The sequence below is a fragment of the Ranitomeya imitator genome, chromosome 8 (genome assembly GCF_032444005.1).
Source record: "Ranitomeya imitator isolate aRanImi1 chromosome 8, aRanImi1.pri, whole genome shotgun sequence".
Taxonomy (NCBI): Eukaryota; Metazoa; Chordata; class Amphibia; order Anura; family Dendrobatidae; genus Ranitomeya; species Ranitomeya imitator.
This window is the reverse complement of record NC_091289.1, coordinates 29,580,163-29,596,527: the sequence shown is the minus strand read 5'-3', so window position 1 is coordinate 29,596,527 and position 16,365 is coordinate 29,580,163. Positions and strand designations below refer to the sequence as shown.

The 16,365-nt window shown below is 42.6% G+C and overlaps 1 protein-coding gene across 1 annotated transcript in view; it reads right to left on the bottom strand.

Moving 5' to 3' along the window:
- CFAP20DC (CFAP20 domain containing) overlaps positions 1-16,365 on the bottom strand; it is a 396,453-nt gene that overhangs the window by 204,119 nt on the left and 175,969 nt on the right. Inside the window, exons 9-10 of the mRNA XM_069736631.1 lie at positions 12,264-12,394; positions 7,452-7,632 (exon numbers count right to left, since the gene is read on the bottom strand). Of these exons, the coding sequence (XP_069592732.1) occupies positions 7,452-7,632; positions 12,264-12,394 (312 nt within the window). The remainder of the gene's footprint in view (positions 1-7,451; positions 7,633-12,263; positions 12,395-16,365) is intronic.

The following is a 16,365-nucleotide window of genomic DNA, read 5'->3' as shown; positions in this document are numbered from 1 at the left end:
TTACTGCCTCCAGAGGATACCACAATCATAATCAACACTGTAAAAGGCACATAAATATACCAAATTTGTCTAACTTCACAATAATTAGAATATAAATAAGCATACATGGGTGCCATAAACATAATGGTACAACTCACATAAATATAATAATAGTCCCTACACAGTCCTCATATAAGAATAATTAAAGTGCTTATGAAGACGTAGTGGGTATCCAGGATCCTCCACCAATATCAGAAGATAAAGACACTGCAGGTAAGTAAGATTAGAATCTTCAAAGCCATTGGACACTGGTGAAAGTGCTCATGAAAATATAGATTGATGGCCAGAGCCGCCCGACTTAGACGCAGAGTCTAAAGGTAATAAATTTATCAAATATCACACTTTCATCGGCACAAGTATATGTACTTGAAAAAGGACTAAGTTTTGCCCCCACAGCAAAATTTGACTACTTCACTATTGTGAAGGATTTGGAACTGTTTGCACGTAAGCTATCTTTCAAGAAATATTTCCTGAATAGATCTAGGAATGAGTTTCCAACGAATATAGAACAACAGGCCTTGGCTGATCTGGAAGCCTTGCTTGACGAACAAGTTGCTTCGGATGACTCCCATTGTCCTACGCATCTGCATGGCCGTTCGCAACATTTCCCCCCTACGGGATTATGTACCAATGTTGATATCTTTCTTAAACTGGTCAAAAGGGATTTGTCCCTATTCTCAGAAAAGATATCCAAGTTTAACCTTACTAGGGCACAAAATCAAGCCATTAAAGAGCTTAAAAATATGAAAGACATTGTCATTAAGCCAGCCGATAAGGGGGGAAATGTTGTGTTATGGCCTGCAGGTATGTATGAGCGGGAGGCATTCCGACAGCTTAATATGACACACTGTTATAGAAAGTTAGCTAATAATCCGTTGAACACCTTCAAGTCTGAGCTTGATGCGTTATTACAACAGGGTGTGGATTCAGGCGTTATATCAGTTAAAATGATGAAGGGACTTTTAACTACCTTCCCCAAAATTCCTACATTTTACCTGACCCTGAAAGTCCACAAAGATTTAAATAATCCACCGGGTCGACCGATAGTGGCTGGTATAGATAGTTTGACAGAGAATACCAGCAGATTTATTGACTTCTATTTACAGCAGTGTGTGGAAACGTTGCCTTCATTCGTCAAGGACACTACCGATGTCCTGAAGAGACTTTCTCAAGTGCAGTTAGAGCATGACATGTTCCTTGTTGTATGTGACGTGGAGGCCTTGTATACCTCGATATGTCACGACCACGGGATCGCGGCGTCAAGGTTTTTTCTCAATATGACTAATTTGGGTTTTGATTTAATTGAGTTTATTCTTGATTTATTGTATTTTTCCCTCACTCATAATTTTTTTGTATTCAAGGACCGCTATTTCCTACAGCTCCAGGGAACTGCGATGGGGGCGACTTGTGCGCCCTCATACGCTAATCTTTTCCTGGGGCTGTGGGAGAGAGAAGTGGTCCATAACACTGAGGGCATTGACGCCGTGGTCTCGTGGTCGAGATATATCGACGATATTTTATTCATCTGGCAAGGTTCAGAAATCTCACTAAACTCTTTTCTCAATAGACTTAATGCCAATGCCTATAACATTCATTTGACGTGGCAATACAGCAGAGAAAGGGTGGATTTTTTGGACATCAGTATACATAAAGGCTTGGATGGATATCCCTCTACTGATGTCTATCGAAAGGTAACTGCAACCAATACCCTCTTACACGCAACTTCCTCCCACCACCCACAAGTATTTAAATCTATACCCACCAGTCAATTCCTGCGCATGAAACGTATATGCTCTGATGAAAGTGGGTTTGAAAAACAAGCACAAATTCTAACAACTAATCTAAAAAACAGAGGGTATAACCGTAAAGTCATTAGAGCAGGTTATCGTAGAGCTAAGTTTTCATCGAGAGAACAGCTATTGTCCTGTTCCAAGAGACAGATAGCTCAAGATACACAAGCTGTGAGGCTTATAACAGGATTCAACTCGCAATGGCGGGAGATCATGCAGGTGTTGGGTAAACATTGGGCTGTATTGAGGGCCGATGATGATTTGGCCGGTTGCATTCCCAAACACCCTTCTGTTACATGGCGCAGAGCCAAAAATCTAAAGGACATTCTAACAAAGAGTCATTATGTTGCACCACAGGTCCAACATTTTTCTAATCAGGCAGGTCCCAAATGGGGATCATTTCAATGTGGTGAGTGTTCAGCCTGTAAGTTCATGGACAGAGCATTTGTGTTTAATAATAGCGACAACAGTCGTAGTTTTACTATTACACACAACATCAATTGTAAAACTGATAATGTGATCTATTTTGCATACTGTCCATGTGGGCTGATCTATATCGGCATGACCACCCGCCAGTTGCGAGTACGCATCCTAGAACATGCCAGAGATATTAGAAATGGGGCATTAGTTGAGGAGATGGATCTATTGAAGACCATTCCCAAACATTTCAGACAATGCCACCATAGCAATCCAAATGCATTGAGAGTCAAGGGAATTGATCGGGTACAGCTTGGTATTAGAGATGGTGATTACAAAAAGGAACTATTAAAGAAAGAAAGTAAATGGATGGTTGTTCTGGACACTATTGCCCCTAGGGGGTTAAACGAATATGTTAGCTTCAAACCCTTCTTATAGTAGCGCTAATTTTATTTTTATTTAGTTTTTATCTGTTGTGTTTTTATGTTATTACCAAATTTTTCTGTGTGTATTTTATGTACCCTCATATGTGACCTTTTCTAATTTTTACAGGAGCTCTGTCTATCTTTAGAGCGATAGTTATCTGTGGTATGGCTGTACGTATTGGCACCAGTCGGGCGGCTCTGGCCATCAATCTATATTTTCATGAGCACTTTCACCAGTGTCCAATGGCTTTGAAGATTCTAATCTTACTTACCTGCAGTGTCTTTATCTTCTGATATTGGTGGAGGATCCTGGATACCCACTACGTCTTCATAAGCACTTTAATTATTCTTATATGAGGACTGTGTAGGGACTATTATTATATTTATGTGAGTTGTACCATTATGTTTATGGCACCCATGTATGCTTATTTATATTCTAATTATTGTGAAGTTAGACAAATTTGGTATATTTATGTGCCTTTTACAGTGTTGATTATGATTGTGGTATCCTCTGGAGGCAGTAATATTTAGCACACAGCACTTTATATAATATTATTGTATATATGTATGTATCCATCTATGCATCTAGTTAGATATGAGGCACGACTTATTAAAATGTTGTAGTAGATCATTTAGCATATGGGGCATTTTATATATTGCCCTATATGTATTCATAGGTATGTCCCTGCTCATTAGATAATTATGCAATATATGTTATTTGTATGTGGGCTACATCATGTGGTTTTATATACACTCACATTTATATTTATTGTACAATCTTGTTAAAATGATCATCTGTGTCAGGACATGACGATTAATTACTGTCTTAGCGAAGGTAATGTGTACTGACAGTACTAGTATTGTTTCATGCCCGCTATAGCTGGATTGTTTAAGTGTATCTTATCCTGCAATACTTAGTTGAACCATGGGCTCGGTTAATGGTGGTTGATACTGACGAGTGTAGCCGGAGACATGCTATCTGTTGTTACACATTCCAGCCGCAGTGTAGTGGTAGTGGTGTTTCAGTGTTGTTCTAGCGTTTCTTGTGGCATTGCGTGCGCATACCTGCGCATGCGCTGCAGCGCCATGGTGGGACGTCGCTCTGTTTGTTTTGCTCGTTGTCTAGGAGACGGGCGGGTCAGGTGACCTGGCTACGTCACCGGATACCGGGCGCATTGAGCGACGCGCTCTCCGTGGAGTTGCATCATGGGGGTTATGCGCCGCCGTACGTGATGCCAATTACCACATTAGATAGGTACTATATATGGGGGTCCATTTAGTGGCTACTTCACCTCCCGACGAAGCTGTAGGATACAGCGAAACGCGCGTCGAGGCTCTTTGTGCACGGGCACGTGTGCCGCTATGTCTACAGGTGGAAATATGTCTACAGGTATGGTTTTGTGCGGTTACATGCTTTGAGGCACTGCACTATGGCAGCTTGTTTGCGTTGTATTTTACAATAGCCATATCTGTTATTAGCTATACCTGTGGCACTATATTAGTTGGTGGTCAGCAGGTTATGTATATGTATTGGAGTTATAGGTAGGTGCTTCTTTAGATAATTTACCATCATTTAGATATACCTCCTATGCTCTATAGGGAGTGATTATTATGATTGATATATTTTGCTGTCGTCCTTCTATACATACACTGTGGCATCGGTGTTCCGTGCACATATTGGTCTATGTACCGTTCCATCTGCCGAGTATCCATATCTCTGTATATATATTTTTTTGTATGTATTATATGTATTAATAAAATTTGTTGTTTATATATCTTTATTTATTGGATTGGCAGTTCTTCTTTGTTCTCTTTTCTTTGTTGCTTATATTGAAGTTTGAAGGGATCCCCTTATATTATGAGGATATTCGTTGGTGTAATATATATAGTATATACCTGTATGTCATCTCCTCCTATATATAGTATATACCTGTATGTCATCTCCTTCTATATATAGTATATACCTGTATGTCATCTCCTCCTGTATATAGTATATACCTGTGTGTCATCTCCCCTGTATATAGTATATATCTGTGTGTCATCTCCTCCTGTATATAGTATATACCTGTATGTCATCTTCTATATATAGCATATACCTGTATGTCATCTCCTCCTGTATGTAGTATATACCGGTAGGTAATCTGCTCCTGTATATAGTATATACCTGTGTGTCATCTCCTCCTTTATATAGTATATACCTGTATGTCATCTCCGCCTGTATATAGTATATATCTGTGTGTCATCTCTCCTGTATATAGTATATACCTGTGTGATCTCCTATATTAGACCTCGTTAACACGTGTTTTGCTCAGTATTTTTACCTCAGTATTTGTAAGATAAATTGGCAGCCTGATAAATCCCCAGCCAACAGGAAGCCCTCCCCCTGGCAGTATATGTTAGCTCACACATACACATAATAGACAGGTCATGTGACTGACAGCTGCTGTATTTCCTATATGGTACATTTGTTGCTCTTGTAGTTTGTCTGCTTATTAATCAGATTTTTATTTTTGAAGGCTAATACCAGACTTGTGTGTGTTTTAGGGCGAGTTTCGTCTGTCAAGTTGTGTGTGTTGAGTTGTGTGTGGCGACATGCATGTAGCGACTTTTGTGAGATGAGTTTTGTGTGGCAACATGCGTGTAGCAACTTTTTGTGTGTCGAGTTGCATGTGACAGGTTAGTGTAGCAAGTTGTGTGCAGCAAGTTTTGCGCATGGCGAGTTTTGCGAGTGGTGAGTTTTATGTCTGGTGCCTTTTGAGTATGTGCAAGTTTTGTGTGAGGCAACTTTTGCATGTGTTGCAAATTTTGTGCATGTGGCAATTTTTCCGCATGTGCAAGTTTTGCGTGTGGCGAGTTTTCCATGAGGTCAGTTTTGCACTTGTGGCGAGTTTTGCGTGAGCCTAGTTTTTGCATGTGGCGAGTTTTGCGCGTGGTGAGTTTTGAGCAGCGACTTTTGTGTTTCGACTTTTATGTGGCGAGGTTGGTGTATGTGTGGTGAAATGTGTGCTGAGGGTAATATGTGTTCAAGCACGTGGTAGTGTGTGGCGCATTTTGTGTGTGTGTGTTCATATCCCCATGTGTGGTGAGTATCTCATGTCGGGGCCCCACCTTAGCAACTGATCGGTATATACTCTTTGGCGCCATCGCTCTCATTCTTTAAGTCCCCTTGTTCACATCTGGCAGCTGTCAATTTGCCTCCAACACTTTTCCTTTCACTTTACCCCATTATGTAGATAGGGGCAAAATTGTTTGGTGAATTGGAAAGTGCGGGGTTAATATTTCACCTCACAACATAGCCTATGACGCTCTCAGGGTCCAGACGTGTGACTGTGCAAAATTTTGTTGCTGTAGCTGCGACGCTTCCAACACTTTTCCTTTCACTTTTTTCCCCATTATGTAGATAGGGGCAAAATTGTTTGGTGAATTGGAACGCGCGGGGTTAAAATTTCGCCTCACAATATAGCCTATGACGCTCTCGGGGTCCAGACGTGTGACTGTGCAAAATTTTGTGGCTGTAGCTGAGACGGTGCAGATGCCAATCCCGGACATACACACACACACACACACACACACATTCAGCTTTATATAGTAGATATCACAGTCTGTATTAAGAATTAGAAAATACTACTCTTGCAATATCCTCACTGGCCACTGGGGCTTTATTACACTGTAACTTCCCATTGTTTCAGGAAACAACACCTGCACATTAGCCACAATGAACAGGCTCAGATTCTATCCACTAAAGCATCTAATGAGCGTGTACAAAGATAATTTATTTTTTATTTTTCTCACATATAGCTCAATTAATTTCACAGAGCTTTACAGACATTATCATTTCTGTCCCCATTTGGGCTCAAAATCTACATTCTCTATCAGTATGTCTTTGGAGTGTGGGAGGAAACCGGAGAACCCGGAGGAAACCCACGCAAACACGGGGAGAACATACAAACTCCTGAATGGGTCACCTGTGACATCTCTTATTGTGATTGGTGGATCCTTTGTAAACAGCTGTGTATAAAGCTGTGATGCCTCTGATGATAATGAGACCTCTGAAAACTCTTCCTGAAAACACAGGAAGTGTGAGGCTAAAAAAGCTCAAGTGACCAGTGTAAAAATTGCAATATTACTATTTTTTTTTTTAAACAAAAATTGTGATCTTTTCGATCATAGAAAGAAGCCTCTGGACTATAAGACCCACAATTATTTTAATAATATTTTTTCTTGCTAAAATGTCCATTTTATAGTCCCCAAAAATTGGCAACTCCTTTAACTCTTTTTAGACGTTTATCAGCTACAATCTTATATTGTGTTTTATATTCTAGAAGATAAGTATGAAGGGATTAGGGAGTGGATCAGACCCGCTAAAGGAATGGGAAAGAGACCAAACATAGAAAATGTCAAAAATACAACTTAAAAAAATAAATAAATTGGGTTGGGTCTACAGCAGATTATACCTGCTATTATCCCAGTGGGTGATCGGCAGTAAAAACATATGTGGAGAGAGGATTTTCAGGCTGTTTGCTGCCTAGGGCTTCTTATAAATTTTGTTTGACACTGATCAACTGATCATACTGTATTAGCCTGTGGCGGTGGAACCAGGCAACAGTCTGCAGATGTCACATAATGTCATTGACAATCTGCACACGGTAGATGTATAATGTAGGGAAGAGACAGTGTGGAACATGATGATCATTGTCCCTTAGAGAATAAGATATTGTGCTACCGCCGTCATCTCCAACCTATCGCTCTCTGGCTGGAGGCAGGAGGCCACGAAAGTTACCTTGATTTTGTGGCTCCTTTTTTTTCATGCTCTGTATATTTTCTTTATTTTTGAGGTCAGATGGATTGGGAAGTGTGGGGGAAATGATCCTTGCGTCTGTCGTATGCCCCAAGGTACCGGCTCTTTTCTCCTGGGTCAACTGCTGTAAGGACCTCTCGTGTCTACTTGTTGACCTTGTTGACTGGGTAAAGTATAAAAAAAAGAAAATTTACTGCAAGTGCAAAAGTGCCCATAGTCGTAAACTGATACGTACAGTAATACCCCGGCGATGTGCATGTGATCACTGCCAGCTACCCCTACAGGCATCCTTCACGGGGCAAAGAAGTAATAAGATAAGATATTCTGTCACTAAGACATGATCTAATAACACTAGTTTAGCTGGTAGAAGAGCACCCACTGAATGGCCATACTTATACCAACGAAAGCAAAACATGCCCTACATAGAAAAAAGTATTGAGACACTCATCGTAATTATTAAATTCAGACTTGTCATTTAGACCCATTGCTCCCAGTGTAAGACATCCGGCCCCAAGACCACAGAGTATATCATCCGGCCCCAAGACCACAGTGTATATCATCCGGACCCTTGACCACAGTGTATATCATCCAGCCCCTCGACCAGAGTGTATATCATCCGGCCCCTACACCACAGTGTATATCATCCGGCCCCTACACCACAGTGTATATCATCCAGCCCCTAGACCACAGTGTATATCATTCGGCCCCTGGACCACAGTGTATATCATCCGGCCCCTCGACCACAGTGTATATCATCCGGCCCCTCGACCACAGTGTATATCATCCGGCCCCTCGACCACAGTGAATATATCATTCGGCCCCTGGACCAGAGTGTATATCATTCGGCCCCTGGACCACAGTGTATATCATCCGGCCCCTCGACCACAGTGTATATCATCCGGCCCCTCGACCACAGTGTATATCATCCGGCCCCTCGACCACAGTGAATATATCATTCGGCCCCTGGACCAGAGTGTATATCATTTGGCCCCTCTACCACAGTGTATATAATTCGGCCCCTGGACCAAAGTGTACATCATCCGGCCCTTCGACCACAGTGTATATCATCTGGCCCCTCGACCACAGTGTATATCATTCGGCCCCTAGACCACAGTGTATATCATCTGACCCCTCAACCACCGTTTATATCATCCGGCCCCTACACCACATTGTATATCATCCGGCCCCTCACCCACATTGTATATCATCCGGCCCCTCGCCCACAGTGTATATCATTCGGCCCCTACACCACAGTGTATATCATCCGGCCCCTACACCACAGTGTATATCATCCAGCCCCTAGACCACAGTGTATATCATTCGGCCCCTGGACCACAGTGTATATCATCCGGCCCCTCGACCACAGTGTATATCATCCGGCCCCTCGACCACAGTGTATATCATCCGGCCCCTCGACCACAGTGTATATCATCCGGCCCCTCGCCCACAGTGTATATCATTCGGCCCCTAGACCACAGTGTATATCATCTGACCCCTCAACCACCGTTTATATCATCTGGCCCCTCAACCACAGTGTATATCATCTGGCCCCTCACCCACAGTGTATATCATCTGGCCCCTTGACCACTGTGTATATCATCCGACCCCTTGACCAGAGTGTATATCATCCGGCCCCTCGACCAGATTGTATATCACCTGGCCCCTCGACCACAGTGTATATCATCCGGCCCCTCGACCAGAGTGTATATCATCTGGCTCCTCAACCACAGTGTATATCATCCGGCCCCCGACCACAGTGTATATTATCTGGCCCCTCGCCCACAGTGTATATCATCCGGCCCCTCGCCCACAGTGTATATTATCTGGCCCCTGGATCACAGTGTATATCATCCGGCCCCTCGACCACAGTGTATATCATCCGGCCCCTCGACCACAGTTTATATCATCTGGCCCTTCAAACAGAGTGTATATCATTTGGCCCCTTGCCCACAGTGTATATCATTCGGCCCCTCGAGCACGGTGTATATCATCCGGCCCCTCGCCATGCTGTCTGCCTTTACTAACATGTGACCGAATGGCCGGTTGTGAAGAGATCACTGATATCAGCGCAGTCCTGTATAGGAGCCACTGGGGTAATTAGTCCGTCCATGACATTTCTTCCCCTCCACTTATGAGTGTTATTACTGAGTAGTTTAAGGAACCGCAACAACTCAGCCATAAAGTGGAGACCCCGTAAAGTTACAGAGCGGGGTCACCGAGTGCTGAGGAGCACCAACTCTCTGCTGACTCCGTCACTGTAGAGTCCAGACCGCCTCTGGCATATTAACATTAGCACAAACACTGCGCCCCCACCGGGAGCTTCATGGCCGAGCAGCTGCATGGAAGGCCTATATCACCAAGCACAATGTTGTTCATCGGATGGAGTGGTGTAAAGCCGCCACCACTGGAATCTGGAGGAAACGTGTTCTGTGCAGTGATGGATCACACTTCACTATCTGGTGTCTGATGGACAAGTCTGGGCTTGGTGAATGCCAGAAGAACATTACCCGCCTGACTTCATTGTGCCCACTGTACAGCTTGGTGGAGGAGGGACAATAGTATGGGCTTATTTTTCAGGGGTCCGCCTCAGCCCCTAGCTCAAGTGAAGGGAAATCTTAATGTTTCAGCAAAGACATTTTGGACAACTGTACCTTCCAGCATTATGGGAACTGTTTGGGGAAGACCCTTTTCTGTCCCCCCAGTGCATGAAGTCCATAAAGACCTAGTTGGGGGATTTTGGAAAGGAAGATCAAGCCCGGCTGCACAAAGTCCTCAGCTAAATTCCATCTAACACCTTTTGGTAAAAAAAACAGAGATTGTGAGCCCGGCCTCTCCTCCAACATCAATGTCTGATATCACAAATGCTCTTCTGGATGAATGGGCAAAAATTCCCACAGACATCTCCACGGGATCTACTGTTTTTCATACATCAATGTTCAATGGTCATAATTAGGCCGTCTTATATATAATTTAAAGTGGTAATCCAGTGTAAGAAAAATGTGTAATATTTTCTAAAAAATGTAATGAGACTAGCCATCTACTTGAAGGAGACTGCCTGTCTGGCTACATTCATTAGCTAAGCCAGCCCCCTTCTCAGTCTTTCCATCTGAGTTGATTGAGAAGGGGGCTGGCTTAGCTACTGAACAGTAGAGCTTATGGAACAAGGCTGAAACCAGGACATTGCTGCAAATTTGAACAATAAAATATATTAAGATGTAAACCAAATAAAAAATGGTGCTACAAAATATATCATAAATATATCAACTTTATTAAATATAAAATATAACAGATTGTTAACAAAAAAACAGAGTAGCTCAATTGGAGGGCTAACAACAAACCTCCCAAGGCTATAAACAGAATATAGTTAGTGTGCCCACATATCAAGAACATATACATCAGATAGAAGAGTAAATGTAAGGCTGGTGGGTGTGGACTCACTGCGCCACGGGCTGGGCTTACCTAGGAGGGGCGTAACTAAGTGACTACCTAGTTTTCGCTTGAGCCTCTAATGTTGAGGATAAGCTTGCTTGCCGGTAGTCACCAGGTACTAGTCCAAGGCTGTCCCCTGGTCTGCAGCAGCTGACCAGAAGGTCAGAGGCACGGTATGAGGTACAGAGCGGCAAAGCAGAGGCATACCCAAGCAGTCCGAGCAGGCAGTACAGGGTCAGTAAACATAGCCGAGGTCAGGAGCAGAGAGGTCAGGCATGACAGGAAAACTAGCCGGGTCAGTAACAGGAAGCAGAATTCTGAGACAAGCATAACCGTGGACTAACAAGGTAGGAACCAATGTTCGAGCCAGGAGTGGAGAAAGGAGCTGCCTAATAAAGACCCTGCTGGCAAGGGATAGGCCGGGGAACCTGATCTTTGCAGGAAACAGCAGGATTAATTCCTGCTGAATTCGGCCATGCCCCCCTAAGGCTCAATGGATACCACATGCAAGTGCAGTAGCGCTGAGGAGTGCAGGAGGAAACAAACTCAATGGAGCGGCGGCCATGAGGAAAAACCACACGGTGAGTGTGGCAGCACTGAGGAGGCATGCGAGTTTCCACTGTGACAGTAAAGATTATAAAAGGCAGACTTACATTGTAATAATGTGGAGCCATCTTAGTAGTGTACCTCTGCTTCCCACCGTGTGTTTCATCCAGCCTCTCCAGGGTGTGTGTCCTTATAATGTCATAGTTATAGCTTCGAGGTTGTGAGTTTGGACACGACCTCTGACGAAGCTGGGTGAAACGCGCGTTGGGGCACATTGTTACACATACGTTTGCCTCTGATACGCTTTACTCTTCTATTTGATGTATATGTTAACCAGTAGGGAATGCACTGCAACAGAGATGTGGGCATACTATTTATATACTGTTTATAGCCTTGGGAGGTAGGTTGTTAGCCCTCCATTGAGCCACTCAGTTTTTTTAACAAAATCTGTTTAATTTTCTACTTAATAAAGTTAATATATTTGTGAGATATTTTATAGCACCATGTTGTGATACCTAGGTGAATCTCTCTTATTCAGCCACGTTTTAGTTATTAGAATATTGGTTGGTCCGAATATTAAAGTATATTACGAATAAGTTTAATTATATTACATTTCATAAAAAAATAAACATTTTCATCCACTGAAGAAATCTTTCTTAGTGAGAAGAACAAAATGCAATAAATCAAAGTACCTCTAACAACACTGCAAATGAAGGTTAGAAAAAATGTATCCAGGGGTTAAATTGAATAAAACTGCACATTAATTGCTCATACGTGTAATTTATCACTTGGGCTATTTAGAACCACATGATATCTCACCTCCCCAGAGGATCTGGCACTAGTTTTTCTCCCAGTGGCTGGAGGAGGCCCCGAAACCTTGGATCCAAAAGCAATGTGCGATCTATCCCCTTTTCTAATGTCTCGAGAGCTGCCTTGTCCTCTGAGCAGATCTGTCAGAACAGAGCATCGGAAACACCAGAAAAAAACTCATTCAGATGTATCATATATTGAAAAATTACATATTATTCATTATTTCAATCAATGTAAGCCACACAGTTCATTTTTCTTACAATTTTTTGGGGGGTTTTAAAACTAATTTTTCAGCATACAAAAAAAATGCAAAAATAAAGCTGAGGCACAAAGACAGGAAAACTGGAAAAAGAAAATGAAAAAAGTGGAAAAAGAAAATGTATATATACCCTAAAAAGAATTGCTGAGTTTTTACGCAAAAATAATAGATGAATTTTTTTTATAATATTAATAATATTATATATTTAATAAGTTCTATATTTAAAGTGTACCTTTCATCAGGTTTTCCCTATAAAAGCCATTACCACCACATTCTTCAGGCTACATTCTTAATAAAATGCCTTACAGAAAGGATAACTTAAAAGGGGTTGTCTGGCCTTAGAATACAAGTCTGCTGTCACTCTATGTGACTGCAGACTTGTAAATCCTCGCATCGTGTGCACTGCGCACTTTGAGGATTTTCTGGTGCCAGTCGATCCATGTGACCGCAAGATGTCATTTGCATAATTCTGGCCACAAACCAACTAGACTTCTCATAACATTTGCATTCAGCAAGGCCATACCCATCTAGTAGGTATGTGACCATATGTATGCAAATCATACAATTGCGGTCATGTGCCGGCCATTTCCGGGGCCGGCAGCGGAGAATCCTCTTAGCGTGCAGTGCTCATGATGAAAAGATCCACAAGTCTGCAGTCACATAGAGTGCAGCAGTCAGGAGCAGTGTGCTGATAGATTGAAGTCAGAATCAGCAGGATAATCAGCTATGTGAAGGAGTCACACAGACTCTACAACAGCAAAATAATCGGACGCCTTAGTGAAGACTGTTTAGAAAGTTGCCCAATTTTATATTTAGTAAGCAAACAATCAATACAAAAATTTCACAACAAAGGTGTCTGAATCTTTCAAGTGTTGCATTGAATGTTTCTGCAAAGAAAAGAAGATTCTCATACACATGGGTCTAAGCTTGCAGAGGGGCCCACCGGAGGATTCTCCTGCTCTCCTGTCGGCCAGTCCAAACCTGGATATATGTGATGAAGTTGAGATTACTGGTTGACTGTGTGGTCTTCTTTACGTTCCCCATATATCGTCAGAATGTGGGTCTCCTGATTCTTGTGTGCCAGCAAGGAATAGTTGAGGTGAGTAGGAGGCCGTGCTTGTGTGATTTCATTCTTCATTATAATTTATTGGAAGTACTGAAACACTTGGCCATTTTAGCAGCTCTCATAGACTACAATAGAGGGAGCTGCTTGCATGGTCACTTACTTTCTGCAGTGCAAACGGCGAAGAAGGGGGACTTCCAACCGTTTGTCTGTTCACGTCATGGAAGTTTAATCACTGACCTATTACAGATTATTTCTCCAAACGGGAGGAATAAAGTTCATTTCCTCCTGGTAGCCAGTCTTTCAATGCGGCGGCCAGGCAGCTTGAGAACTTTGTTAACCTACAGATTAACCCTATATCTGCAGGGTAATAGCATGTGGGCACATGATAGCGCTCTAAGGTGCTGTTACTGCAGTATATCACAGATCAATCAGTTCACAGTCATACAGTGACTATGCAGGTCCAGCACTTCCCTATCTCACCTGAATCTTTGGATTAATATTGACAGACTGAGACTGCGTCCTCCATTTTCAATCTGCTTCAGCTCTGCTGTAGTAAAGACAATCAGATTAAGCCTTTTTCTGGCTCTGACAGGGTGCTCTGACCTCCTATCCCTATGTTGTTAAACCCTAAAATGAAGCTGCTTGGCCAGCCCCCAACTTTTATACTGGCTGTGGTAGCCCCTGATTGGCTGCGCTTGACAGTGCGTTGCAATAGTTGCAGGACATTATAGAAAAGCCCATGCGACTGCAACTGACCTCATTAACTCGCTCCCTGAGTCTTCAGCAGTGTGTGAAATGGCACCTGGCATTTTTTGGCGATCCTCCATTAAAGGGAATCTGTCACCCCATTTTTTGCCTATAAGCTAAGGCCACTGCCATCAGGGGCTTATCTACAGCATTCTGCAATGCTGTAGATAAGCCCCGATGTAACCTGAAAGATAAAAAAAGAGTTAGATTATACTCACCCAGGGGTGGTCCCGGTGCGGTCCGGGTCCGATGGGCGCCGCAGGTCCAGCGCCTCCTATCTTCATACGATTACATCTTCTTCCTTGCTTCCTGTTGTGGCTCCGGCGCAGGCGTACTTTATCTGCCCTGTTGAGGACAGAGCACAGTACTGTAGTGCGCAGGCGCCGGGAAAGGTCAGAGAGGCCCAGCACCTGCGCACTGCAGTATTTTGCTCTGCCCTCAACAGAGCAAATCAGTACGCCTGCGCCGGAGCCGCGATAGGAAGCAAAGAAAAGAACGTCATCGTATGAAGATGGGAGGCCCTGGACCCGGGCCGCGACAACCATCGGACCGGACCTCACCAGGACCGCCCCTGGGTGAGTATAATCTAACCTCTTTTTCTCCTCTTTCAGGATACATCGGGGGCTTATTTACAGCATTATAGAATGCTGTAGATAAGCCCCTGATGCCGGTGGCCTAAGCTTATAGGCGAAAAATGGGGTGACAGATTCCCTTTAAAAGAGGAACTGCAAATTTGACAAAGGTTGATTTAAGTTTATGGCCAGAATAATAACAGATGTGGTCAGGTGGGGAAATACATCTAAAGCCAGTGTTGGATTTTACTTTTGTATTCTATTATTAAGCACAGTTTATTGTTTTATTTTTCCACTTAATCTTTGCAATTTTATAAAATATTAAAGACAAGGTTTCAGCTTTCGACAAACATACAGCAATATGAATTTGGTTTTAGATGAATGCATTGAGGAATTGTGCGATAATATTAATAAACATTAATCACGGCTCACTCACTCCACATCACAAACATTTTAATATGTTTTTAATTCCCCAGACCGGTTGGTGGTAAGGAACGCATTTTATTACTGAATACATATCAATTTTTGGTTGAGTAGAGTAATTACGGTAACTTAAATAGTTGGTTTTTGCACATATCACCTTTTCTTAATAAAATTGACCATGGTTTCAAGCAGCAATTTTCATTCTTTCATTTTCAGACCCAGTGATAAGCAGTTTGCAGGATGTTTCTAGTTTCAGATAATTCTTATGGGAGTGTCTCTCTCAGTAATATAGGCTGGATGTGAGCTTTATGTGTATCCAGGGTGCTGCTGTCTTAATTTGCTTTCATGAATAAGTACAGCTCCAATACTGCACTTATTTCCTTTACATGTGCTTTTCTCCTTGTCTATCTCCTGATCTATTTGCCCTCTGGAAGACTTAAAGGGAATCTGTTAGCAGAATCCACCCTCCTAAGCCATTTATATGAGTATGCTGGCATAAGCAGTTGAATAAAATGATACCTTTGTAGCTGTGATCTGATGTCTTATTTCCGAGAAATAAAGGATTTTCTTAATATGTAAATGAGCTGATAAGATCTATGGGCTGGACATAGATCTCCCAGAGAATCTGCCTCCTGAGCTTATTTTAACCCCTTTCCGACATCGGTGTAACAGTCGATGTCGGACTCGCCCTGTTTGGTGTGGGCTCTGGCACCGAGTCTGCACCTTTCTGGGCACATGTCAACTGATATATACAGCTGAAATGTGCCCGCAACAGCCGCGGGTGGAATAGCAATCCACCCACGGCTGTTAACTAGTGGTCAGCGCTCAGAGTAAGTGAGCATTTCTGCTACACACAGGCGATCTGATCATCGCCTGTGTGCAGCAGAGGCGATCAGACAACTGCAGCTTCTAGTCTCCCAGGGAAACTACTGAAGCATGTAAAAAGTTTAAAAAAAAGGTTTAAAAAATATTTTAAAAAAAAAATATATATAAAAGTTAAAATCACCCCCCTTTCGCTCCATTCAAAATCAAACAATAAAAAAA